The sequence below is a fragment of the Python bivittatus genome, unplaced genomic scaffold (assembly GCF_059951505.1).
Source record: "Python bivittatus isolate LINGU-HERP-01145 unplaced genomic scaffold, Pbiv_v1 ctg000700_np1212, whole genome shotgun sequence".
NCBI lineage: Eukaryota > Metazoa > Chordata > Lepidosauria > Squamata > Pythonidae > Python > Python bivittatus.
Genome location: NW_028277098.1, coordinates 3,305,634 through 3,330,909, shown reverse-complemented (window position 1 = coordinate 3,330,909; position 25,276 = coordinate 3,305,634). Strand labels below are relative to the sequence as shown.

Sequence of the window (25,276 nt, the reverse complement as noted above, 5' to 3'; positions counted from 1 at the left end):
CAAGAAAAAAATGGCAACGCTAAGGTCATCCTGGTTTGCTTACTTTTGACCAAGGTAATCTTGGTTGGGGTCTGGTAGAACTGGCTGGAAAAGCCATTGACAACTCTGCCTTTCAGGTAGGTCACGGCAGTGACAGAAGCAATAGAGGCAGAAGAGACCGCATTTCATGCTGTTTCAGTTTTTTGCCAATTCCCAGGTGGTTCTCCACCCACTTTAACCCAGCTGTAAGGAAAGGCAATGTGGGGGCTAAAGGTTCTGGATCTTCATTTCTAGCAGATTAAGGCATTTGCTGGTTTTAGGCTTCTAGGAATTAAGCTGCTTCTCATCAGAGATGGGGAAATGGGGGTGGGAACCAAGCTCCAGGGCTGGCATAGTTTTCCCTCCATTCCAGGGACATCCTTAAGAAAGAGTCTTGACTCTGCCAGGTCCAAAGCCTTCTTGATCTGCCCCTTTTTGCCCTTGTCATCTGCAGATCAGAGCACCCACAGTAGTGGAGCCATCGTTGTGAAGCCTTCTGTCCTCAGCCAAAGGAGGACTTCAGCAGATCTCTCTCTCTCCTGCAGATGATGAAGTTTACAGTATCTTACAGCCCCTGGAGCCTCCAGATACTGTAGGACTGGAGCCTTAACTGTAATGTGAATGTAAAAAGACATAGCAATTTGAGCAGGAACCTTAAAAACCATAGGGGAGCTGGTCAGTTGATCAAAATAGATAAAGAAAACAGGAACAAGCAACAACAGTAGAAATCTGAACAGGACACTGGTTTTACTGAATTTCAACAATGATATTTTATTATAAAAAAATGTTAACTTTGGAGGGTTTTCTCATCCAAACCAAGTTTTGTATTACAATAATAAAGGTAAAAGACCTGGGTTTTCCCCTTCTGGGAGCCTGCACTTGGCAGGGTTAATGGAGACATATGTCCCATTGTCTCAGGGTAGGCAGCATATTCAATATAAAAAAAGGTTATGCCCAAAATAAAAGGGTTGACTTGGTATATGGACTGTTCTACAGTCCGATTTTATTTTATTTAAAAAAAACTTTATAAAAAACTCACACATTTACTCTGGTTTATTGAATTAAAAACAAACATGTTTATATAATAAAGGTGCTGTGGCCCATTAAAATTACTCCATTGTGTCTTTAGTAAGCAAAAATGACATTGTAAGTAACCTGGTGGCCATTGTCCCAAGCATAAAGGAGCCGATCCTTGGGATTATAGTCTATCTGAGTGGTGTAGGAATACTCATTCTCAAAGAGCAGGCGAGGGATGATCTGGGTATTGGTGTGCGTGTCGAATGCATACGAAATATTGGCATTCCTCTTGTTGTAGCTGTCAACAGCATAGAGGACACCGCAGATGACAAAGGAATTGCCATAGAAGTTCTTGCGCAGACCTGTCTGCCAGGTGGTCTCCTTACGGGTGCTCAAATCCATGGCATTGAGCTTGCTGAGGACAATCACCTCTTGGTTGAAGGTGTCATAATTAATGGCTGGATAAATGATCCATAGGCCATTCTCATCCACAGCAAAATCCACATCTGAATGGCCACGCCACCGCCAAGGGGGGTCCTCCTCATAGGCTACATCATGCAACATGGCCCAGGCAGCCACATAGCGCTGCTTGAGGTCATACTTAATGAGGTTGCGGGTAAAGGCTCGGTTGTAGTAGAGAGAACCATTAAAGACTGCGTGGCCTGTTCCCATCCAACTGTAGGGCAACTTATACGAGTTACTCCATCGGCCTAGGAAACAGATGGTATAATAAATTAAAGAGCACACTTGATCCTGATCTTACTTGCACATATATTTTCTGTGAAGACGCCAAGAGAAACATTCTACCCACTGCTTAGTGGCAGCTGTTCAGGATTTCGGGCAGATGTCAAAGATTAAATCTGGAGATTTACTCCTGTGTTACTGAACTCCAGTTGTCCTCCTAATCTAGGATATACTAACTAGATGTGAAATTTATTCTCCCACATTTTCTTCTGTAGATTTTATCACTGAAGTTTCAGTATTATTTTTTTCGGTGTTCTAATATCTGCAATGTATCTAGCATTTGTATGCTTTCAGTTTTTCAGCACTAAGATTTTTTAAAATCAGATAATAGTAAGCATATCTGCCTTGTGGCAAACAAGGTCTTTTAATATTTGTCATGGATGGCTCAGTTTATAAGATTTCACATCTGCCCCTTGACTCTTACCAAAAGTAAAGACTTCACCATATGCAAGTAAATCTAAAGCATTCAAAATGAAAGATAAAGCATCACAAATTTTGCATTCAAAATTTAGCAGATTTCAAACAGTTTGGCTATTTATAGAAAGTCCATTTAGCTCCCCAATTTATTTTATAGGGAGAAACTGGACAGATGCAGAAATGCTCTACTTGGCACAAAACTACTATACCATTCTGAGCTCCCTTAATTCTCCTCAGGTAGTTCTCAGTTAACAATGGTAAATGGGACAGGAATTTCCGTCACTAAGGAATGCAGTCATAAAGCGTGATGTCACATGACTGCATCGCTTAGCAAAGGCAATCCTGGAAGTCCCCATTGCCATCATTAACTGAATCCCACTGGTCATTAGGCGAGAATCCATCCCGATCCAAGCCATTCCAGGCTTGCTTCCTCCCAGCCCTGAGCCTTGGTAAGGTGAGGGACTGCCTCCTCTGGAATTCCCCCCACCTGCCTATCTCCCCCCCCCATCTTTGCCCTTTTGGCTGCCCACCTACCTGCTGCCTACCGCTACTTTTTTTTTCTTGACTGCTGCCTACCCGCTGCCTACTGCTATTAGCTGCCCAGCCCTGCCTGCCGCACCAGGCGCCACTACTGTACCAGCTGGGGCCTTCGATTGCGCCGCCTTCTTTCCTGCTGGTGCAGCCAGGGTTTCTCTCGGCCCCTGCCCAAGGCCTCCGCATGCCAGGCAGGGCCTCTGTTCGTCCCCCACCCTTTTCGCAACAGAAGCCCAGCATGGGAAAGAAGGCTGGCACCCAAATGGAGGCCCTGGACAGGGTGTGAGAGAAGCCCTGGCTGCACTGGTGTGAAAGAAAGTATCGTGAAAGAAGGCCTTGGCCAGTACAGTAGTGGCAGCTGGCAGGGCCGGGTGGCGGTGGCAATTTGCAGCAGTGGGTAGGTGGGTGGCTAAAAGGCAGTTGAGTGGGCCTGAATTTTGTTCATGTGACCATGGGGACACTGCAACAGCCGGAACTTTGAGGACTGGTCGTAAGCCCCTTTGTTCAGTGCCATCGTAACTTCAAACAGTCGCTGAATGGACGTTAAGCAAGGACTATCTGTAACGTCGTTTCTATTTCACAGATTTCTAAGACTTTTGCTCCCAAGCTCACTTTGACTGTCCTGTCTCCAATCCCTTCCTCAAAGTCAAATGCTTTGCTCTGGAAGAATTCAATTTTCCATCTAAACTTTTCTCAGGATGCATCAAACTTCTCCTGGCCCCCCAACCCAGAATTGTTCTCTTCTGCTGGTTACTCTGGCCGTTCATCCCATGGTACAGAGCAAACATAAAACCTTGTCTGAAGCTGTCCAGATTCCGGAATTCCACCAAAGTGTTGCCATAATAATAGTTGGTGACATAGATTCGCTCGTCCTTGGCAACTGGATCCTTCATCCAAGCACCTTCATTCCGCCCATATGTGTTCTGAATTACTGGCCCAGTGATAGTGGACAAAGTGTCCTTGCATTGACCTGAAAACAAAGAAAGAATGTTTAGCATTTGCCATGTATATATAAAGGTTTTAAGGTGCTTTAGCTACTCTCTCTATGTATATACACATACACAATGTAGAGACTGCCCAACTCCAAACAACTCTGGGTGGTTGACACTTTGAAGGCAAGAAACAATAAAAAAGATACAGATCACATGTGCCCAGAGGAAAACCATACAAACACAAGCATCCTGTAGGGGCTTGATAACTGCTCTACTCCAAGATCTCTGGGGGGATGCTATTCCAGAGGTCAGGTGCTGCTTCCTAAGACCCAACATGTGCCATTATTTGAGGGGACCTGGGGCTATCTGGTCTACCTGATTTTACTGGATGGGCAGAAACTATTGGAAATAGGTGTTCCCTCAAATAACCAGGCCCTATGCCACGTGGGGCTTTATAGGTGGCAACCAGAACCTTGAATTGCACCCAGAAGCAACTGGTGACATAAGTATACCATGGCATACCTATTACTGTCTGTGCTGCTACTAGCTGTAGCTTCTAAGTGGTCTTCATTGGCAGCCCCATGTATAACACATTGCAATAGGCCATTCATGAGATGATTAGGGCGTGACCATCTGAACAGCCTCCCAATCCAAGAATGGGCACAAATAGTGCACTAGATCGCTCTTTGCAAAGGCCCTCTAGGCCACAGCTGCTGCCTGCTCTTTGAGCAGGACCTGTGAGTCCAAGACCACCCCCAGATTGTGCACCAGTCTTGAATGAGGAAATGCTACCCCATCCAACTTAAAGATGGAAAGTCCCCAAGACAAGAGGCCCCAAATATACACAACCACTCAATCCTATCAAGATTGAGCTTGAGTCAGTCCTCCATATCCAGATCTGGACAGCCTCCAGATACTGGGACACACATTGACAGTATCACTTGGATCACTCAGGATCAAGATATACAATTGGATGTCATCAGCATACTGATGACCCCAAACCAACAGATGATCTCACTCAGTAGTTTCATGTAGATGTTTATTTATTTATTGAACTTTTGTGGCTGCCTATTTTATACACAATAAGCTTAGGCAGATCACAACAAAACCAATAAAAAAAACAATAAAACAACTGTATTACCCTTACAAAGGCACACTATACTTCCCACCATGGCGCCATAACATCTCATCAACTCTAAATACACCGGAACTGACCACAGAAAAACGAGGAGGACCGCTGGCAATATGCCAGTTCAGAAAGATACTATGATCTATCGTCTCAAAAGCCACTGAGGCATCAAGGAGCACAAGGATGAATACACCACCCTCATCCCAGCTCTGCCAAAAGTCGTAAATAAGCATGATGAATGCTGCCTCTGTATATTGTACCCCAGCTTGAAACCTGATCGAAATGGGTCAGACACTCTGTTTCTTCCAGGATCCTCTGGAGCTGTTGCCTGTCCACATTTTCAACAACTTTTCCAAAAGAGGGAAGATTGGACAAAATTGTCCAGGACTATTGAGTCCAGCAAGAACTTCTTGAAGAGAAGCACACCAATGCCTCCTTCAAGGCCAAAGGAATCACTCCCTCTCTCAAAGAAGCTGACAGCACTGTATGGACCTAACCTCACGTCACCTCCCAGGCAGCCGTAACAATCTACAAGGGGCTTGGATGACAGAGGGACAAGCTCACAGTTTTAAGGACCCTATCCACTTCATCTAGAGTCACAGTCTCCAATATAACTCCAGATAACACCAGAAGACTGTGCCCCAAGCATCTCAGCCAGACTTGCCCAACTGATATCCAACTCTGAGTGGATTTGAGCAACTTTATCTGCCAAACAGCTTGAACATACTTTACAGTGCCATACAAATGTTCCTGTATCTTGTTCCCTTCCCAGCAAGGAATTAGTTACCTTAAACAGGGCCGCCAGGCAGCTATCAATGGACTCAATAAATGCAGAAAAACAATGCCGTTTTGCTGGTCTTACTGTCACTCTGTAATCCCAAATATGATCTCTTACTCATGTTTGATATGACTTTCCCTTCATCTTCCTCCAATGGCACTCCAGGTATCTCTTCTAGCACTTCACCTCTCAGAGCTCCTTGGAAAACAAGATGTGCCCAGGATTGGCAGAGTAAGCATAAGAGTAATACAGTCCAAGGCCTCCACTACCTGCCCATTCCAGGCTGTAACTAATGCCTCCACCAGATCCTCAGGGAAAACCCCAAGCTACCTCTGGAACTTAACAGGGTCAATAAGCTGCCCAAAGTCACTTATAAAGATGGATGGCCATATAAATTGAATACATAAATAAGTCACCTGCAGCAGGCTGATCTAACAGGTGCTATCTACCTGCAAGGGGGGGGGGTGACACCAGCAAGCCCAAAGGCAGTTACAGAGTGATCTATCATTGCGATGGACTGATGGTAATGCCCCCCACTACCAGATCAACTTGCAACTGCTCCGAGACAAAAAAACACATCCCTGCAACCACTGCTATATGCCAGCCTTTTATTGTTTGGGACAGGTCCATGGTTGCCATGGAGGCCAGAACTCCTGAGCTGCCCCAGACTAAATATTACTTGGTGATAAATTGAAATCCCTGAGGATTAATTGTCTCAGGATCTCCATAGCCAGTCCACCCATGAAACCCAGATTAGGCAGGGATGGTGAAATGCAGCATGGAATTCAGTACATCTGCAGCAATCCCAACTGCTCCCTACAACCTGACTTCAACCAAGGGTATGACATCTGGTTATCTGCAGCACAGAGTCTCTGAGAGCCTTCAACAACTCACAGATGATAGTAGCATTCCCCCTCCCCCCAGCTCTAGGACGATGCCAAACCTGAAACCTGGGTGCACACATTTCCAAAAGGGAATTCCCCGCTCCAGGCTTACCTAGGTCTTGGTTATACACGACAGTTGGCCGCTTCATCATGATTAAACTGTGATTTAGGACAAATTTATTACAGATCAATCTGGCATTCAAAAACAGCAGCTGGAGCCCAGGGCCACCGAGGATGAATACTGAGGGCTGGATGATGAGATTGCTCTTAGACAGTAATCTCAGCTACTTAATAGTAATTTAGCTGAGAAATGGTCATTTGTTCCAGCTGAGTAAACTGTAAAGTTCATGGGGGTGGTATGGTTGGCACCGGAGAAATGCTATCTGCCTACCATCTTTCTTTTGCAGTCCCAACCTGTAACTATTTCTCCCAATAAACATGGCTACCAAAGATATGGGATAAGGGTCTAAGCAAGCATTTATTAATAAACAGAACAAGGATGGCACAAAAGATAGTCAAGGACAATGTTTAGATCATTTAAAACAGAGGCATCACAAGTTCCTCTAGTGCCAAATTGTAGGAATGAGTAATAGATCAACAGCGTAATGAGCAACAGGGATCTTGTGTCATACATTTTATCATTTTGTTATTTATATGTTTATTCTGGTTCTGGCTAATTCAAAGGATTTGGCTTTCCTCATATAAATGTGGTTTTGCCACTCAGTAGGGCAAACTCTCAAAATAAGAAGGGCTACCCAATTCTCAAAATAATAAAGAGCTACAGTATGAAGCAAAGATAAATCTCTAGCCCTGCTTGCTGAAAACCTGGGGCAGTAGCCAGGTGCGCTGGTCTGATGGACAGAAATACAGGGCCAGAAAAACCAGATAGCTCCGGGTTAGGTCAGCCTCTGCCATTTCATTCATTCATTGCTCTAGAGCAAATTTTATCTCAGAAAGATAAAATGCAAACAAAAATCCAGTATGGGCCTGCATTTCGTAGATTAGAATAAAAAAGCACAAAAATGTAATTTAAGACCAGCAGAGATCCAAACATAATAGAGAGCAACTATTTAGGTTTCACAGAAATAATACTTATCAAGCAGCGCAGTACTATAATTGCAAAGCCTCTGACCCTCCAGAGCAGCACTTGTGTTCTTGTAACGTGATGGGCTCCTCTTTAGCCCTTTCCCTCGGACACCAAATCCTCTTCAAATACCTTCTCTGACCCATCAGGCTCTGTTCCAAAGCTGTTTCTACCCATCACTATTTTTAACCCGAGACTGGCCATCCCATTCTTCTCTGCAGTCCTTGACGCTGCGCGTTCAGCCAGTGGAGATGCGGGAGCAACAGCAGCAGATCGGAAGCAAAGCAAAACCTTTGTGGAGGGCCCTCCCCTCTCCTTTTTGGAGTTCTCAGCAGAGGGAAGAAGGGGCGTTCTTTTTGGGGGGGGAGGCTCATGGCATATATATATCCCCAATTTAATCCTCCCTTCAGGATTACTGTATACAGGGGGGATAAGTTATGGGAAAGAGGAAAGAGAAAATACATCTTTTTCCTGAAAACTCCCCAAAAGAGGGGAGCTTCTTTTCTTTTTCTTTCTTTTTAATCTCACTTATTGAAAAATATGCCGCCAAAGGTAGACTCATTCTGTCTGACTGTAGGACTGTCATATTATTTGTCATTATTTTTCTTTCTGAAACAGTTTCAGTAAAAATCTAATCAACCATCCTTTGCCACCCTCTTCTGCCTTTGTATAGGTACAGGCAGTCCTTGTTTAACGACCCTAATTGGGACCAGAATTTCCATCACTAAGTGAAGCAGTCATTAGCCAAAACATCATGTGATCGCACTGCTTAGCAACAGCAGTTCCGGTATTCCTGGTTGCAGTCGCTAGGTGAGGACTGTACTGTTGTTAGGTGAGGACCTCATGCTTCTCCTGCCCTGCTGTGCTCGCATCCACTTCAACTCCCCAGCATGTCATCAGCAGCAAGAGAAAGAAGATGTCGAAAGTCAGCTGGAGGCAGCGGGGGGCAGCAGGGGTAGGCAGTGGCAGAGTGCAGGGCAGCCAAAAGGGCAGAGATGTGGGGCATAGGCGGGTGGGGCTGTTGAAACACACGCTCCAGTCATAAATGTGGGTGGGCTGCCAAGCGCCTGAATTTTGATCATGTAACTGCAGGGGCACTGCAATGGCCATAACTCCAAGGACTGCTTATAACTACCACTTGTTCAACCCCGTCGTAATTTCAAATAGTCGCTGAACGAATGGTCATTAATTAAGGACTACCTGTAATCACAACGGTGACACTGGGTGTGAATAAGGCCATGCAAGGAAGGAGGACTGTTTCTGCTTCTCCTTACTTGTAGGTGTCTGTGTCAGACTCCGGTAATACATTACTGATTATGAAAACTGCTATTGACACAAAAAGCTGCTTTATACCAAGTCAAGCTGTTCATCCATAGCCTAGTACTGTAGTTCAGTTTCAATTACTTTACTCAACACTTCTCCCAAAACTATGAAAAACTAGAATTGTTTTCTTAGGCACCTTTTTAGTGACCTTAGTATTTGTAGAAATGCATACACTGCTTCCTCTCTAATGAGCATTTCATGACACTAGTCCTTGTCCTCCCTGCATTTATTAAAAGACACAAAGGCTTTGAGCAAGTCACTTCCCTCTTGGACATTTCCATTTCTCCCTTTTTTCTCCTCAGTTTACACACTCAGCAGTGCCACATCTTAACTACTCTCAACATTCTGTAGAGTGTTAGGTCCCATGCAATTTTTTCTCCTCTTCCTTTTAAAAATATTACTATACTTTTGTATTCATAGGGAATCTTCTAAGTTAAGAAGAATCCATTTACCTAATATTTGGGTGGCCTCATTTATCGTTGTAACTCATAGGCACTTCATCGAGTTTAGCATTAAAATACATTACTGACTCATCAATCTTCATTTTGTCAAATCATCACTGATGAGAGGCTAACCCATTCATTTTTACACTTGGCACATGCTCTCATTTCTCCCACAGAACCAGCAATCAAACAAGAGGGTGGATGGGTGGATATTTTAAGGATACTGATGCTAAAATGTTCAGATAAACTCTTCCCATTCCAAGCTGCTACACATAATAACTGCCAGCTATTAGTGACCAAATGTTCAACCTCAATATTCCTCTTCCCTTCTTTCAATGTTCAAAACAGCAGAACGGACATAGTCTTTGTATCTCCAACAATAGATAATGAATTCTTGCTTCCTTCGTTAAATTCGAATAATCTTGGATTTGGTTTTTAGTATACCATACTGAAAACAGTTATTCCACACTTGAAAGTGCTTAGTAGAGAATTTAACACTGCTTTACTTATAATGTATTTAGTCCCCTTCTATAGATTGGGCCCAAGGTAAGAGCCTTTTTTATCCCATTCTAATAGTATCCCAGTCACTAGTAACGAGATAAGATAAATGGGATGGGAAGCTCACCAATGCTGTTTCTGATATCTTCCTCATCGAGGCTATAGTCTGGTGTGACAGTAAGGCTAGGACTCACAGAGACTGGAGAGGTCACAGCTTTGATTGTGGTACTTAAAGTAGGCTCAGGTGTCATCTGTGTCTGGAAATCTGTTGTGGTCATCCTAATGGTGGGGGCCATCATAGTAGTTGTGTTCTGTGCTGCTGTGGTTGTGGTTGTGGTTGTGGATGTGGTTGTGGTTGTGGGAGCCTGAGTGGCAACCTGAGCCAGTGTTTTCATAGTCCATGTGGTATCTTCATCTGCTGCCCCAGTTACTGAAAATTCAGCTGTTGCTGTGGTCTCCAGGACATGGGCAGTAGAGGCAACTGATGAGGTAGAGACTGGGGTTGACTCTAGAGGAGGCAGCCTGCTTGTGGAGGACAGTGGTGATTCTGTTGCTGTGGTAATGCTGGCAGAGGTTTCTTTTCCAGTGGATGTGGTGCTTGTAACATGCCCCTTCAGGAGCTGAATATCATCATGTAAAAGCAGATCTTCCACAGGTGGTGGCTTCCTTGAAGGAACATTTGACAGGTAGTTGTGTTGTAAAAGCTGGTCCTCAATCAGCAAATCTATAGTATCACCACTGAAAGGCTCTTCTTCTGCTAAGACACAGAGTATTTATTATTACATTTTTATACTGACTACAGTTATAATTGACAATAAAATATGAAGTATAAAGTACTTAAAAATCTATTTAGTTTACATTAAAATCATTAACCTGTCTTGAAAAAACCCATGTCTTCAAAGACTTTTTTTACTGATAAGTTCTCGCACAGCAACAATAAGCACATTCCACAAACTAGGGTTGGCTACTCAACTCTGAATTGCCTCCATACACCTCAGAAGGTAAACATTCCCAGATTACCTCAATATGCAAAATATTCCTATAAGAAGAAATTTTATGTAACCCAGACCCAAGCAGGGGATAATCAGAATTTTGTCTTGTGCTCCAAAACAAATCAGAAGCCAGTGTATTGCTTTCAGTAGATGTATGATGTTGTCTTTGAGTCTTTCCAGAGACCAACCTGGCTGCTAATTTATGTACTAACTGAAGTTTCTGGACTAGATACAAAGGTTGTCTCACATAGAGCACATTGTAGTAATTAAGTCTGGATGTGCATCATCATTTTAAGTTAATTTTTCCTCAAGATAGAGTCCAATCGGTGTATCAGCCAAAACCAATAAAAAGCTCTCCTGGTCACTAGTTCAATCTGGAAACCACAGAGAGATCCAGATTCAGACGTAACCCAGATTTTGTATCTGCTCATTCTGGGAGAAAGTAATCCCATCCAAAAAGGGAAGATCTATTCTCTGGAATTAAAACACCCTACAATGAAATTGCCATCTTATCCGAATTTGGTTTGATTAATTACTCCTAATTTAGCCCTTTACCAGCTGCAGATAGGGATTCAGAGCCAGGGGCACCATTACATGGAAATGTTACAGAGAAATAGATTTGTATTTCTCTGTCACATTCAAATCCAAATCACCGATAATTTTCCTCAGTAGTTTGATGCGGATGTTAAAAATACTGTCCTTCTCAAATACATCCACAATTCACAAAGGCAAGACACCCAGTCATCATCTTGGGGAAAAAAATCCTATTAGTTAAACTGAGGATTTAACTGCACTTAAATTCTCCCTGAGGGATAGGAATGGAACTGCAAAACCATTTTTTTCCAAAGTTTCAAGTAATGCCAGTCTCCAAACAAAAGTCATCCATCAAGTCTGACCTGTAGCTTGCTCTGAAACCAGTTTGAAATGGGTACAGATCATTGTTTTCTCTAGGACTGCTTGGAAGCCACCAACATCCCTTATCCAAACATGAAAAGTTAGAAACTGGTCTATAATTGCCCATTTTGAAAGATCCAGTGCAAACTTCCTAAGACAGGCACAGTAACTGTCACCTTTAAACGAAGAGGCATTCTACCCCTTCCCTCAGAGAGGCATTTGTAATATTAATTAGATCAAGACTGAAGGAATGAACATATGTGAGCTAGTAAAAGTAAGTGGATTCTTTCTGATCAGTTGCTTGGCAGAGAAGAAGAAGCAAAAAAGCAGAATCCAGCCTTCCTTCCTCAACAGCTGATTGGCAGCCTTCCAGCTTTGTTTAGTAGACAAACATATGTCCACTAAACAGCTGGGGAATCCTTGCACTCAGTTGACTGCAAAATCTTATTCAGGATTTTATTTTTATTTTTTTTTTGGTGCCTCCAAGTCAGTGTTGATTCCTGGCAACTGCCTGGATGGGTCCCTGAGCTTTCTTGGCAAGATTTTGGAAGTGGTTTGCCACTGCCTCCTTCCTAGGGCTAAGAGAGAGTGACTGGCCCAAGGCCACCCAGCTGGCTTTGGCCCTAAGGCAGGATTAGAAATCACGGTCTCCTGGTTTCTAACCTGGTGCTTTAACCACTACACTAAAGTGGCTCTCCCAAGATATATTAAAAACCCACAACTGAATTGGGTCATGTGTGTGCACTTAATTCTCTGAATTCTGAACTGCATTTAAAATATAGTCACACAAGTAGATAAAGCAAAAATGGGATTTGGGATGAAATGTGAATGCCATACCATCCAACTCCCTGTTGTGAAATAGGAACACCTGCTTGTCTCCAAGCCCCATGCAGTCTAATCCTCAGAGTGGCAGTGACAAAGAGCAGATGCTCTGAAAAAAGGACTTTGCAGAGCAGAGAGTGGCAAGTGCCTTCAACAGCAAAATGATCCATGCCATGCAAAGAAGGCAAACGTTCACACACACACATATCCTCTCTCCTTCTAACCAGGATAACTGGCCAAATGGAAAGGCTAATCTCTCAGACTTCCAATGGAGACAATGGCGGTTTAGTCATCTTTGTGAGAGGGGAGATGGCACTGCAGCTGAATTGGTGGCTGGCAGCAAGCGCTGGCTGCCCAACTTGCTCTGGATCAAGGAGGAAGCGAGAAATCAACCCGTTAGGTCTCTGGGACATCCGTTCCTCATACGCTAATTGCAGAAACAGAAGTTTCTGCAAATGGCTTGTGAGGAGAGGGGCTGGGAGGCAGGGGATCCATCTTCGTTCCAAGCTGTGGTGCAGCCTAAATATGGACACTAGAGCAGACCAAACCTCATTTCTAAATCACTTTGGAATATAACTATTTTTCAACGTAAGAGAGACCTTCCTTTGCAACAGATAAGTAATTCTCTTGGTGTTTTTTCCTTACTTCTGGGACTATAACTTTAAAAGAAGAAGAATTAGAGTTTTATTGTAATTTGAACAATTGGCAAGAAGCTGGAAGATAAGAATACAAAAAAGATATAAAAGTTACTTATGGTGAAAGGGGAAGATTTGTTAAAAGTTTAATTTTACAAAACTCCATCTATATTAATTGGATTTGATTTTTCTATGGGAATTTTTGTTTTGTTTTGTTTTTCTGTGATGTGCTTGTTGATTGGCTGGATTTTCAAGACAAAAGAAGACAGTAATTTGAGCTTTTTGTGTATGCCCTGTTGGCGCGTGCCAGAGGGCGTGACGTGTCTGCTCGCTTTCACTTACATACAATCCTTACAGTTGCCTGCTTTGGGGGGAAAAATGGCTAGAAGAGGCCCCTTGGAGCAGCCATTAGAAGATAAAATGATTCCTTTAAGTTTAATTAATGTTTGATGAATTAGGACTCAAACTAGTTCAGTCACTTGAAGCTAAATTCAACTCCCTTGGGGGAAAAAAAAAGGGAGGAAAGAGAAAAGATTGGATAAGATGGACAATTTTGAAATAGAGGTTGAGGCTGATGTAAATGCAGATTTGGAGTTTAAAAAAATTTTTGGATTATAAAAGTGTACGAACAAAGATGCTGTGGATTTGAAAATGGATTTAAAAATGCCAAAGTACAAGGGTGATATGGAAAAAGATGCCAACATTGATTTATAAATGAAACCAACTGATGTCACAAGAATCAAAGGGGACATACAAATAATAAAAGAGAAGAGTGACTTGGAAAGACTTCTGATCCTGGATTTGCAAAATGAAAGCTGTTTCTGAGAGGAGACAAAGAAAAAATGATAAGAAATCAACTTGAGGGATACTATTTGAAAGGATTAAAGATTAAACTCTTTAAAAGTAAACTGAAGGTCTATAAAGTGAACTTATTTGACTATGATTAAAATACATGTTTAGGTTTTTGGTAGTTATTAATGGGATTTTTTTGTGATTAGGCTTGAATGACAAGATTTTAAGGATCTGTGTATAAATGGGGAGAGATTTCTTTTTGCTTCTTCTTTTAGAGAAAATGATAAATTGGATTATAAAATAGAGTTATTTTTGACTAAGGTTGAAATACATATATGTACAGAGGTGGAAGAAAATGACATTACCTACAAGGGAAGAATGGATGGTGAAATTGATAGAGTTGGCTGTGATGGCGAAATTGACAGCTTTGATTTGAGAAAAGACATTGTGTAATTTTAATGCTAATTAGAAACTTTTTTTGGACTTTTTGTGGGAAACAGAAAAAAATGAAATTATGTTGTATGGATTTGTTGATTAGAAATAATATGGGTTAACAGAAATAATGAAAGTTATGTTGTAAACGTAGAGCTAGAGTCTGATGTATACTGTTACTTTTATCTGTTGTAAGGAGAGTCGGGAGTCAATTCTTTCTCTTTCTTTGCTTTTTCTTTTCTTTTCTTGTTTTTTGCACCTTGGCCCTCTTTTTTAAATTTTTCTTTCTTTTTTTTATTTTCTTCCTTGAATATTAGTTTTTGTCAATTTTTACTGTTTCTGTTTTAAAATTTAATAAAGTTATATATATAAAAAAAGAAAGGCTAATCTCTAAATCCCAGACTCTAAGTTGTCTAAATGCGCCAGAAGTCCTAGAAGCACAATTCACATCACATAATTCTGCACCAACAGTGATTAAATTTGAGATCACAACTTGGAAGTGAAGACAGTGGAATTCTTCTTGATTTCAAAAGTCCACACTGAGACTCATCTACATATGTTCATTTGTTTAGTAAAACTGCTTCCGTTTCTAAGAATATAATTTTCAAGTCACATGGTATTTCAGACCCATTCCTTGGCTCTTACACACAAACTTTTCTTATCAGTCTTGAACACTTTCGCCTATCAAAAAAGATTATATATATTTTTAAAAATATCAGTCATGTCAAGTTAAAATAATTTAAGAATTAAGAAAAACTGCCTAATAGAATTTTATTAAGAGTACAGCATCCCAAATTCTGCAAATGCAGCTATGAATTTTCAAAACCATAACTCACGTTCTTCAAGGTCATTTTCTGTTTCGGCATCTTTGGCTTTATAGTAAGTGATTTCTCGGATGACGTTCTGTTGGGAGGGAGCCCGGCTCCTCACATGGAGTTTTCGTGGTGAAACTGCCTTTGGATTCATTGCCCCTGTAGCTGGGAGTGCATAACGCAACGACTCAGCAGAGCTTATATGCTGAGAAGCCATTTCATCATGTACGAAAACTTCTTCATATTTTTCCTTTAAGAAACCAAAAATGTTAAACTATAACCTTCTTAAACTTTGCCCAGGGAACACATTCATGAATCAGACAGCCTCCAAGAATCTCTTCCATCCATTATCCTCTTTCTGTGGCAACCCAAATGCTTCGAGGAAGCTCAAAAACAAGATATGTAATCATTCAAAGATATACTATATCTGAATGTGATGATCCCATTTAGCTCTCATGGCAAAAAGCTATTGATAAAAGTCTTCCAATATCTTAACTCAGCCCTTTAAAACAGAATTAAGCTCTTTAATCTCAAATTAAATATCATTACCAACCAGCAGTATTTGCCAACTGCCTAAAAGCCATCAGGGACAGGTTTAATCTAACTTCTCTCTGGAAGGAACATGGGGACTTGGTCACAGAGTCAGCCTGTTTGGCATTTCCACCAACCAAATTTTCTAATGGTCTGACCCATCAGGATTTCTGAAACATCCTATGAGCAAATTAATAAGAATGCTTTTTTAAATATTATTCAATACCAGGAATTAATCCCAGAAGGCAAGTGGTATTATATCAAAGTAAACGGTCTAGTATTATTCACCAGCTGCAGTTTCTCAAAACTCTTAACAACACTGAGTTGCAGGAATCCAGTTGCAGGAATCCATTTGAAGTATTCCTAAGGCCAGATTCTCCAGTACTTTCTTCTGTACACATTTAATGAGAAAAGAATTTGATAGCTTTCTAGATCACTGTGTATCATATGCATCGACACATAGGGAGACCAGGCAGATCACAGCTGTACCAATGGATTAATGTAAATGATAGAGCCATCACCAAAGGAGAATCAGAGACTAGCAATATTTCCAGATTTATTGCTCCTTTCTCTAGAAATCAGTAAAAAGTAGAAGTTGATTAGATAAGGCTAAATAAAATGAAAGCCAACTGAAGCAAGAAAGGGCTGCTATTTGTTGCTGATATTTCTGACTTGTCAGTTGCAGTTTGCTTTAAGAACCACATGGTATCAGTATCTCAAATTACTTTCTACCAGTTTAAGTTGGTGCACAAATTATAGTCTCGTCCTGGGCAAAATCAGCTTGTCAATGGTCATCCATGCTTTAAAAATACTAAGGACTGAGTACTGCAGTTTGCCATATGTAGAGCTTAAAGACTAAAATATTTACACCAGCTCCTTCTAGTCTCCCATTCAATAACCGTATGTGTATTTGCTCAGATATAGAGGTTGAGTCAGTAACCCTTGTATTGTTACACTGCCCATTGTACCACCCATAATTTCTGGCACTCATAAACTACAGTTGTGTAAAAAGGAAAGTACACCCTCTTTGAGTTCTATGGTTTTACATATCAGGACATAATAAAAATCATCTGGTCCTTAGCAGTTCTCAAAAGTAGGTAAATACAACCTCAGATGAACAACAACACATATCATCATTTATTTTACAAAAAGAAAGCCAAAATGGAGAAGTCATGTGTGAAAAACTAAGTACACCTTATGATTCAATAGCTTGTAAAACCACCTTTAGCAGCAATAACTTGAAGTAATTGTTTTCTGTATGACTTTATCAGTCTCTCACATCGTTATGGAGGAATTTTGGCCCACTCTTCTTTACAACATTGCTTCAGTTCATTGAGGTTTGCAGGCATTTGTTTATGCACAGCTCTCTTGAGGTCTCACCACAGCATTTCAATCGGGTTGAGGTCTGGACTTTGACTGGGCCATTGCAACACCTTGATTCTTTTCTTTTTCAGCCATTCTGTTGTAGATTTGCTGGTGTGCTTGGGATCATTGTCCTGTTGCATGACCCAATGTCAGCCAAGCTTTAGCTGTCAGACAGATGGCTTCACATTTGACTCTAGAATACTTTGGTATAGTTCATGTGACTGCAAGGTGCCCAGGTCTCGTGGCTGCAAAACTAGCCCAAATCATCACCCCTCCACCACCGTGCTTGATGGTTGGTATGACATGTTTGTGCTAATATGCTGTGTTTGGTTTTCACCAAACGTGGCGCTGTGCATTATGGCCAAACATCTCCACTTTGGTCTCATCTGTCCAAAGGACAGTGTTCCAGAAGTCTTGTGATTTGTTCAGATGCAACTTTGCAAACCTAAGCCATGCTGCCATGTTCTTTTTAGAGAGAAGAGGCTTTCTCCTGGCAACCCTTCCAAACAAACCATACTTGTTCAGTCTTTTTCTAATTGTGCTGTCATGAACTTTAACATTGCTAACTGAGGCCTGTAGAGTTGAGATGAGACTCTTGGATTTTTTTGCAATTTCTCTGAGCAATGCATGATCTGACCTTGGGGTGAATTTGCTCGGACGTCCACTCCTGGGAAGATTGGCAACTGTCTTCAATGTTTTCCACTTGTGAATAATCTTCCTCACTGTAGAATGATGGACTTTTAAATTGTTTGGAAATGGCTTTATAACCCTTCCCAGATTGATGGGCAGCAACAATTGCTTCTCTACAATCATTGCTGATGCCTTTACTCTTTAGCATTGTGTTAACACACACCTCAATGCTTGAGACCAGCAAACTCCTAAAACTTCAGCTTTTATAGAGGTAGTCACACTTGCTGATGATCAATTGATCAAGGGCATTTGATTAGCAGCACCTGGCTGCTATTTAGCCTCTTCATACGTACCTATGGAAGCAGTAAGGGTGTACTTAGTTTTTCACACATGGCTTCTCTACTTTGGCTTTCTTTTTGTAAAATAAATGATGACATGGTGTAATATGTCATGTGTTGTTGTTCATCTGAGGTTGTATTTACTTACTTTTGAGAACTGCTAAGGACCAGATGATTTTTATTATGTCCTGATACGTAAAACCATAGAACTCAAAGAGGGTGTACTTTCTTTTTCACACGACTGTGGATTGTCAGAAAGTTTACTGGTCTTTCTGGTCAAGAAATTACAATTTTCCTTCAGCAAGATCTAACTTGGGCAATTGCTGTAAAGGTTTCTAGCAATAGCTATGGCTTGCAGAAGTCTATTGGTACCCTCTTTTCATTGTTAATTTTTCAGGATTGTTTTATCTGTATTTTAAATTTTGTATTTGTGCTTCATTGGTTTGGAACCATAAATAAATAAATCAAAGTGTTTTTGGGCTAAATGGCTGTGGTCTAATTTTCTGATATTCTGATGTTCTGATAGCATCTGTGGCCAGCATCTTCAAAAACTAAGTGTAATTCTGCTGTTTGATCTTTCATTCAAACTATTCTCTAATTGGATCATTTCATGGAAATCATAGAAAGATGATTCCTGATTAGTTCTTCATCCAGATGAATTTTCAAATGATCTAAACTGAGGAAATTTGAAGTGAAACTGATCTCTGACTAGCCTGTCTTTGAGACAGACTATAGCTAGGTGTTTCTCCAGGTGAGGCTGCTGTAAATTTCCTTTGCTAGTAGTTAATTAAGGGCTGTTTGACATTGGTATAATGCACAGCCAGGCTTCAGGCTTCATTGACCTTTAGACTCTCTTCCTTCTTGTTAAAGTTGTTAGAATGTTTGTGAATCTCAATGCTCTATGCAGTTGCATGTAATAATTTGATGTGGTTGCCAGCACTTGTGTATGTCTCTGAATTGGATCTTGTGTCCTTTATATAGCAGTGCATATTCTGATTTGTCAAGCTGTTCTAGGTGGCAATGCCTTTCATGTTTTTTTAATCGGGTATTCATATCATGTTTTGTGGATCCAAGATAAACTTGGCAAAAACTGCAGAGGATGCGATAAATTCCCAATGACGAGAGTGGATCTCAACTATCCTTAGGTGATCAAAATAATTTATTAGACTTTCTTTGTTGGTTTGTAAAGGACTATTAAGTTGTGCTTTTCCAATAATTTATTAATTCAATCTATAACTTTCTCAATATAAAGGAGTATATTCCCACTGGGTGTGGCTCGTCCTTAGATGAATATTCAATGTTATTTTTATTGTTGGAGCACACTGCTTGCCTGATTCCCCTGGTGGAGTATTCATTAGCCTGTACAGCATTAGCAAGATGGCTTAACTCATCTGATAATCTGCCAGGCTCACAGATACATCTGGCATGGTCACTAAGAATTTTGATTAATTTTGTCTTTTGGCGGGGATGATGGTTGAAATATTTATGTAGATAGAGAGCTGTGTTCTTTGGCTTCTGATATACTGTAAGCCCTACTTGTTGATTTTCTCTCTGACTGGTCAGAACATCCAAAAATGCAAGTTGGCTATCTTTCTCTATCTCCATTGTAAACTGAATATTAGGGCGGGTGTTATTCAGATGCTCTAGAAATTCATTGAGTTCTTTTTCACCCTGACTCCAGATCATAAAGGTGTCATCTACCTACAGAAACCAAAAGGCTTTAAAAGCCCAGAATCCAGTGCCTGTTTCTCCATGTAAATAATTGGCTATAATTGGACTTAGCGGGCTCCCCATAGAACTGTAGATTTTAAAATGAGGGCAACAGAATTCTGATTTTATCTGTAAGAGATATTTCTAGTGGTCAGAGGGGGTAGAAATCTGATTGAGGAACTAGTTGCGTGCCTCACCTCTGTGAAAGTGTAGGCTGCTGCAGCATCTCTCTGCAATGAACTTTGGCTGTCAACATGATTGTTGATGCTGTTGGAAGAATTCACCATGCTATCAATATCCACCTCCTGAAAACTTTCTTCTGCGTTCTGCCTCTTCTGTTTACTGTCTTTGGTGAGGTTTTTAGACATTTCCTGGAATATGTTTCAAAAGAGAAAGTAAACACCATTCATCCACAGAATACATTCAACACTTTATAATACAATTTACACTGGGCGGTGGGGGGTATGTAACGTCAAAAATCCTCTTGTTTCTGGGAGCCCAGTTTTCCTCTCTGCCCTCAATGGTTAGTTGCTTTGAAGTTGCAGAAACAAGGGGAAAGAGCCCAGCCCAATCACTAGCCACAAAAAGGAGAAATATATCTGTTCCAGCAATTAATCACTTTCCCTTTACTGTTTTAAACATACACACATTTGCTAAACTTATGGAAGCTGGTAAGTATCTCCAAAATGAAGCAGGCAGGATCAGTACAGTTCCACTCAACAGTGCCTGTTAGTATGTTATTTTCTTTCTGCTCAAATTGTAACAACAGCAGTTCAATAGCAACATATGCTTAGTCTTAAACAGGTGTGACAGTGAATGGCACATAATTGTCTGTGATTATAATTGCAATTATTGTAAGAACAATATCAGCTTGAGGTCAGTAACTGGCAAAACAGTATTCATCACTCAGAAAGCTAACTCAAATGTTAGTTCAAGCTCACATCAGTAGCCACAGCCTATTATTTCCAAGAGGACTCCCGATCTATTAACAGTTCCTTTAATTGTTCCCCTGGGTCAAATGATGCAATGCCAGAATATGGCACTGCATTCCTGACAACTGAAGCATCCCTATATACTGTTGCTTCCTAAATTCAGCATGCAATAACTGTCTAAAGCCCTTCAACACATGTTCTCACTATGTCATGGGGCCTCTGTGGGGACTAGGAAGCCAAGCTAATTGACTACTGGCTCATCTCCTGCCGCATAGGAAACGCAGCACAATTTTGTAGTACTTCCCCTGGAGCTGCAGGGTTGGTGGTAATTTCCTCTTGGTGGGATCTCCCACCTAATCCCCTCTGGGATTTCACCCTGCCCTCCACAAGTAGCCAGCTGGAGTTCTTACATTTGGGGGTGGGGCTGATTGACATTTTTGCCTCCTCCCACTGGCCACTTGGCTGGCAATGTGGGACAATGGAACTCAGCCATGGGTACTTTGCCTGACATCACAAAACTCCTGTTAAGTTCACGACTAAAAGGCATGAACCCAGTGACTATGTGGAAATGGCTGAAGGCTCAAACACACCCCATCACATTGTATACTACTAAAGGCTCTACACTTCCTCCTACATGCTCTAACTATTTTCCTGCAAAAGCCTGACTATGGCCTTAAAAAAAATCAAGGACCCCTGTGGCATTTTAAAGAATAACCAGTGATATTTTATCATGAAAGATGGTATGTGTTTTCTGTTTCATTCTGTGGAATTGGGTATTTTCTGGTAGTTGGGAGGAAATGGCTTCTCTTATAGGCTGTACTTGCCATTCTATTGGAGGAAGCAGGACAACTACATTTAGCTGTGGAAAAAATGCAGATTATCCAATCCCACATCAGGCCATCCTATGATCGAAAATTAACCCCTAAGAGAACTGGAGGAAAAAACACATGAGAAACAATCAGTGATTCTCTTGTTGAAATCTGGCCTGTCTTATAAACTCCATGCCCTTCAGGGTATACTATATCTTCAGCTCCAGCAGCAATATGAGACAGGAATACTATATTGGCCTTCCTTATTATAACAACTGGACTATAAAACAGCCCATATTATGTTTTTGTTACACTTTTTAAAAATAAACATGCTGATATAGAGGCTACTTTTATCTTGAAGGGGAAAACGGCATTCAAAAAGGCTCACCTTAATTCTGCTTCCAACTCAGACAGACCCCCACAGCTGTTTTCTACTGGAAGTTACCTTGTCTCTGGCTACTCAGCCCATAAAGTGCAACTTGCAGTAAGGATCAACTTCAGGAACAAATATTTCACACTTCCAGTAACATTTAGACTATGTAAAATTTATATTTATTTTACTACTAGCAAGTGATGCTGCAATTCAGCATACTATGGCTTCCTATGCTAAAGTACCAGATTACAATCCAATTTTATTAGCATATGAGCTTACAAAAGCTGCCCATATGTTGGAGCTGAGTTTTACAGAGTCAGACCATGGGTCTACCTAATTCATCTCTATCCTCACCATCATCTTCTCTTAGGAGTCATGCCTGTGGCTAGCAGAAAGAGTAAATACAAAAATAATGAGGCAATTAAAATAATTAAAAAGTAAAATATCAAAGTCCAAATTAAAAATCAACAAAAATCAGTGACAAGAAAATTGGCAAAATATTTTTAAGCTGTAAAAGGGAGCGTAATGTAAATTATGCCCCCTTTTATTGTACAGCCCCAAGGCCAGACTTAAGCTGGATGCTATTCACAAAGGGATCAAAACCCATCCACAAGGGGACCAGACAGGCACATTTAGGGAGAGAATTCCAGTCATGGGTCAGCTATTCTTCTGGCCTTACTCAGCTCAGAAAATGGCTAAAAAAAACATAAGTGCCCCTCTGGAAGATCTTAACAACTGGGCAGGCATATATGGAAGCAAGCAATTTTCCACAGTGGCTTTGGGCTTTAAGGGGCATAACCAACACTTTGAATTAAACTGAGAAATGAACTGTATGTCAGGGTAGTTGTTTTAGTAATGGAGTAACATGATCCTTAAAAATATTTCCAGTTAACAGTCTGGCTGCTACATTCTGCGCCAACTGTAAGTTTCCAGATACTTATCAGAGCAAATTGTGCATAGTGCACATTACAATAACCGAATCTGGGTATAAGTTGTGAGTCACTGTGGCCAAATCAAACATCTCTGGGAAAACACACACACCTAAATTGGGCGCAAGCATTTCCAGCCTTAGCCAACATCTCTGTATACCACTGCATTTCCCAATCTGGTGCCCTTCAGATAAGTGGACCATTACCTCTGGCTGTGAATTATAAGAATTGGTCCAACACATTTGGTTGACGCCAGACTAGGGAAGGCTGGCAGAAAAGTTTAAGGCCAGGTCAGTGTCCATCATAACAGACTGGATTCATATTCCATTATGTTCACATATTAACTTATAACCGTATATTCTCTGCATCCAATTGCCTCTCAATGTACCCAGAATTCAATCCAGCCAGATCCAGACCATCAAAAGATACCAAATATCAAAAGGCTGCCTAGCGCTCAAAGTAGGTCCAAATAAAACTACAATTAAAAACAAAATAAATTTTAAAAGGCAGGTGCATTCATACCCAGCATGGAAAACGACATGCATACATTAAGACACTTTATCTTATAGCCTGGCACTACCCATGATTGCACTACTGAAATTTATCAGTCAATCATTTCCCACCAATTTTCATCATGAAAGGAGACATAAAGCTTAGATAACTTATGCATGTTTGATAATTTTTTTGTAAAAGGCAAATCCTCTCAAAGAGGAAAAACAGCCCCAAACTGCACTCTCTCAAGTGCATTGTCAAGTCACCATCAAATTCCCCTTTGGCCCTCTATTGCCATTTTTTTTTTAGTTTCTCACTCAAAGGTTAGAATGAGAAGCCATAAAATTAGAATTTGATATCAAATTCAAAATGGTTTCCCATCTCTGAATGCAGGCTATGGTAGCAGCCTGTTATTAACTGTATGGTTTTTACTGGGTGAAAAAAACAGTTGTTTCATATTTATAGAGTTGTCAAATATGCTTTTTATAACTGTATGGTCAGCAAAAATTCACCTGCTGAATTGTTTCCAGATACTCTTGTATTTAAAAACACAAGCAAGTTTACAGAGAAAGACATGTGTTTAAATTCTCCCACTGAAGCAGGAGAACTTTTAAGTGGTTGACCTTGATTTGATCCATTCCATATTTTGACTATGAAATATATTCTCCTTATTTATATTTTGCACTCTAGCTTTTGATATTTTATTTCTATTACTGGTATCTTTGATTCTTGCCATGTTAACTTGCACAATTCTCCAATTCAACGTAGTCTTAGATGTATCTATCATTTTTTCAGTCTACAATATAGGTAATAAATCAGATGAAGTTTCTTCTGGAATGGAGCTATAGGCTTGTTCAATTTCTGCAGTTATAGAGGTAAGGTTAAGATAGTCCCTAAAAGAGCTGGAATTCATCTTACCTCTTCCAGTTTCTCCACGCGACCCACAAGCTTCGTTGTAACAGAGTGCAGTTTTAGTAAGTCTAAACCATAGAAAGCATTTTCTAGCATCTCAATGACAGCTGCAAGCTGCAAAATAGATAGGAATGCCGTGATGATGCAATGGGTTATATCCTTTAGATTTGCTTTCCATTAATTAGCACACTTTGCATACATTTTTTATTAAACCAGTAAGTATGATGGCTCAACTGTGACATTCACTGGACAAGTAACCATAACTTAGTCTAACTTGTTGCTATGAAGATCTAATCAACTGGTACACTAAACACTATTAAAGAAAGAATATCACTTATTTTATTGTCTTTAACAGTAATATGTTCCATAACAACAAAAAAAGACATGTTTCTTGCTTTTCAGACAGAGTATTTCTACCCCATTTCCTCTAGTATTATTCTGATAATAATAAACAGGGATTTAAAAAAAAAATATTGGTAAGTATAGTGCCACTGATGTACCTGGTAAATTACACTAAATAGAGAGTACAAGGAATTGTCTGCAAGGAGATTATAACCTAAAAATGAGAATGGGAAACCCAAGAGAGGCAGCTTACAGAGAAACAACAGTAAAAATGGGGGGTTTATTATCTAAAAGCAAATGCTCTTACGTATACTTATGCCTGAATGCTAACAGTGTGGAATAAAGTCTAAAAGTGGAAAGCACATTTAGCATCATGAAGGGTTAAATTATCATTCATAAGAACAGCTAAAAAAAACTTTAGCATCTGCAGAATGTTTCATACCAAAGATCAAGAGTGTTCAAATCTGTTCTACTGAGAATAGAAAATCCTTAGACACGCAGGTAGTTCACTCTTTCAGTCCATTCTCAAATGTGTTCCTCTGAACTAATTTTCTTATGGTAGGTCCTACATGTAGGTATTCCCCCCGCCCCTTTTAAACATGGGGGGATGCAAAATAATCATGAAACATAACACTGAGCATGGTTATTTGCTTAGTTACCATCAAGAGACTCAACTCCTACATGGTCAAATGTTTGCCATCTTGGCGTCCTACCAGCAATGATGTATATTTTT

General features: G+C 40.6%; 1 protein-coding gene across 2 annotated transcripts in view; it reads right to left on the bottom strand.

Moving 5' to 3' along the window:
• Positions 1-763: 763 nt before the first annotated feature.
• Positions 764-25,276, bottom strand: part of OLFML2B (olfactomedin like 2B) — a 36,067-nt gene continuing 11,554 nt past the window's right edge. Inside the window, exons 3-8 of one of the 2 annotated variants that reach the window (XM_007439071.4) lie at positions 24,208-24,315; positions 19,952-20,125; positions 15,205-15,430; positions 9,929-10,558; positions 3,524-3,700; positions 764-1,745 (exon numbers count right to left, since the gene is read on the bottom strand). In XM_007439071.4, the coding sequence (XP_007439133.2) occupies positions 1,144-1,745; positions 3,524-3,700; positions 9,929-10,558; positions 15,205-15,430; positions 19,952-20,125; positions 24,208-24,315 (1,917 nt within the window). In that variant the 3' untranslated portion in view covers positions 764-1,143. The remainder of the gene's footprint in view (positions 1,746-3,523; positions 3,701-9,928; positions 10,559-15,204; positions 15,431-19,951; positions 20,126-24,207; positions 24,316-25,276) is intronic. The other variant, XM_007439072.4, reaches the window with a different exon arrangement.